Source organism: Cyprinodon variegatus, unplaced genomic scaffold (genome assembly GCF_000732505.1).
Source record: "Cyprinodon variegatus isolate N-32 unplaced genomic scaffold, C_variegatus-1.0 Scaffold292, whole genome shotgun sequence".
Taxonomy (NCBI): Eukaryota; Metazoa; Chordata; class Actinopteri; order Cyprinodontiformes; family Cyprinodontidae; genus Cyprinodon; species Cyprinodon variegatus.
The window spans coordinates 784,099-785,421 of NW_015150745.1; the positions used below are offsets into that span (position 1 = coordinate 784,099).

A 1,323-nucleotide genomic window follows, 5' to 3' on the forward strand; every position below is an offset into this window, starting at 1 on the left:
AAAATTATGATTGACAGATGACCATTGACATATGATTGGCTGAATTAGGTGTTCAGGCTGATGTATAACTAACTGGCCTGGATAAGATAACGAAAAAAATAAAAATAAATAAAACACACATTTTTGGACAATAACGTCTGATAAAGAGTACATTTATAAACATGTTTAAGCCAGAATGATTTGAAATTTAAATATGACTTCCCTATGACTTTAAAGTACGATGTGGTAAATCACCTGAGGATCTGAGAGGATGGCCAAACATTCCTCCACTGAGCGCAGTTCTGGTCCACAGCTTGGAGGAGCACTGCCTGCCTGAGCAGAGCTCTCCTCCAAAAATGAGTCGCAGTGTTTCTCTTCCATTGATTTAGTGACTTCTGCAGAAGAGAAACCAGTTAGATGAAGATTGATTTTAATCAGACATCAACTGGGATCAAAGGGAGTTACAGTATTCGTACAAATGGATGCACTGGTTGCAAAATGTTTCACATGTCAACAGGAATTAGAAACAAATGAACTTTGGCCAAAAAACTATAGATTTGGAAAATAAAAAGAAAACGCTACAGCGCCTGGAGTCTGAATCACTCTGCGATCAACAACCATAAAGGACATTCTGATGATCATGTTTCATTTGTTGTTCAATGAGGTCTGATGAGGATCAGGTAGAAAACTCAGAAAAAAAAAAAAAACTTTGATAATTTCCACACGGCTGAAGCTTCATATTAAGCTGATGTGGTTTATTTCAGAAATAAAGGTCCCATGTTATTTTGACACAAATAGACGGCTGTAAATCAGCAAATCTATCTAAATGATCAAATATCATGATTACAATTATATCAACTCACAGAAAGTTATTTATTTCTATGCTGTTTAAAATGAACAGCTTTGTAATTGTGGAAAAATAATAATCGATCATCTGTTCTATGGTCTTCTGCCCTGTGAATTTCAAAATAAAATTGATGGATGGCTGCATTACACCAAGTAGTTTCTACTCTGTACTGGCGCTGGATAATATAGACTACAAGTAACATCTCAACATTTTTAAACTGATATAAACAGTACATATTTTTAATATATTGGTTTATAAAAAGTCGCCTCTGGATTAGCCTATCTAGGCACTCTGGTCAGGCTTAATGGTGTCCCGTCTAAATGGACATTTATTATGTCCTAGAAGCGCTGTTTATATATATCAAAAATATAAACCATCTTTTCTTTCTTTAAAAGGAGGTTTTTATATCACATCTTTCGTTGTCCGATTGGTTCTAACCAGGGCTGCAACTACAGATAATTTTGCAAATTGATTAATCTGTTGATTATTTTTTGATT

General features: G+C 34.6%; 1 protein-coding gene across 1 annotated transcript in view; it reads right to left on the reverse strand.

Moving 5' to 3' along the window:
• The window catches only part of LOC107090374 (3-hydroxy-3-methylglutaryl-coenzyme A reductase-like), a 17,156-nt gene that overhangs the window by 9,100 nt on the left and 6,733 nt on the right, over positions 1-1,323 (reverse strand). The window contains 2 exon segments of the mRNA XM_015383707.1: positions 235-424; positions 780-801. Of these exon segments, the coding sequence (XP_015239193.1) occupies positions 235-424; positions 780-801 (212 nt within the window).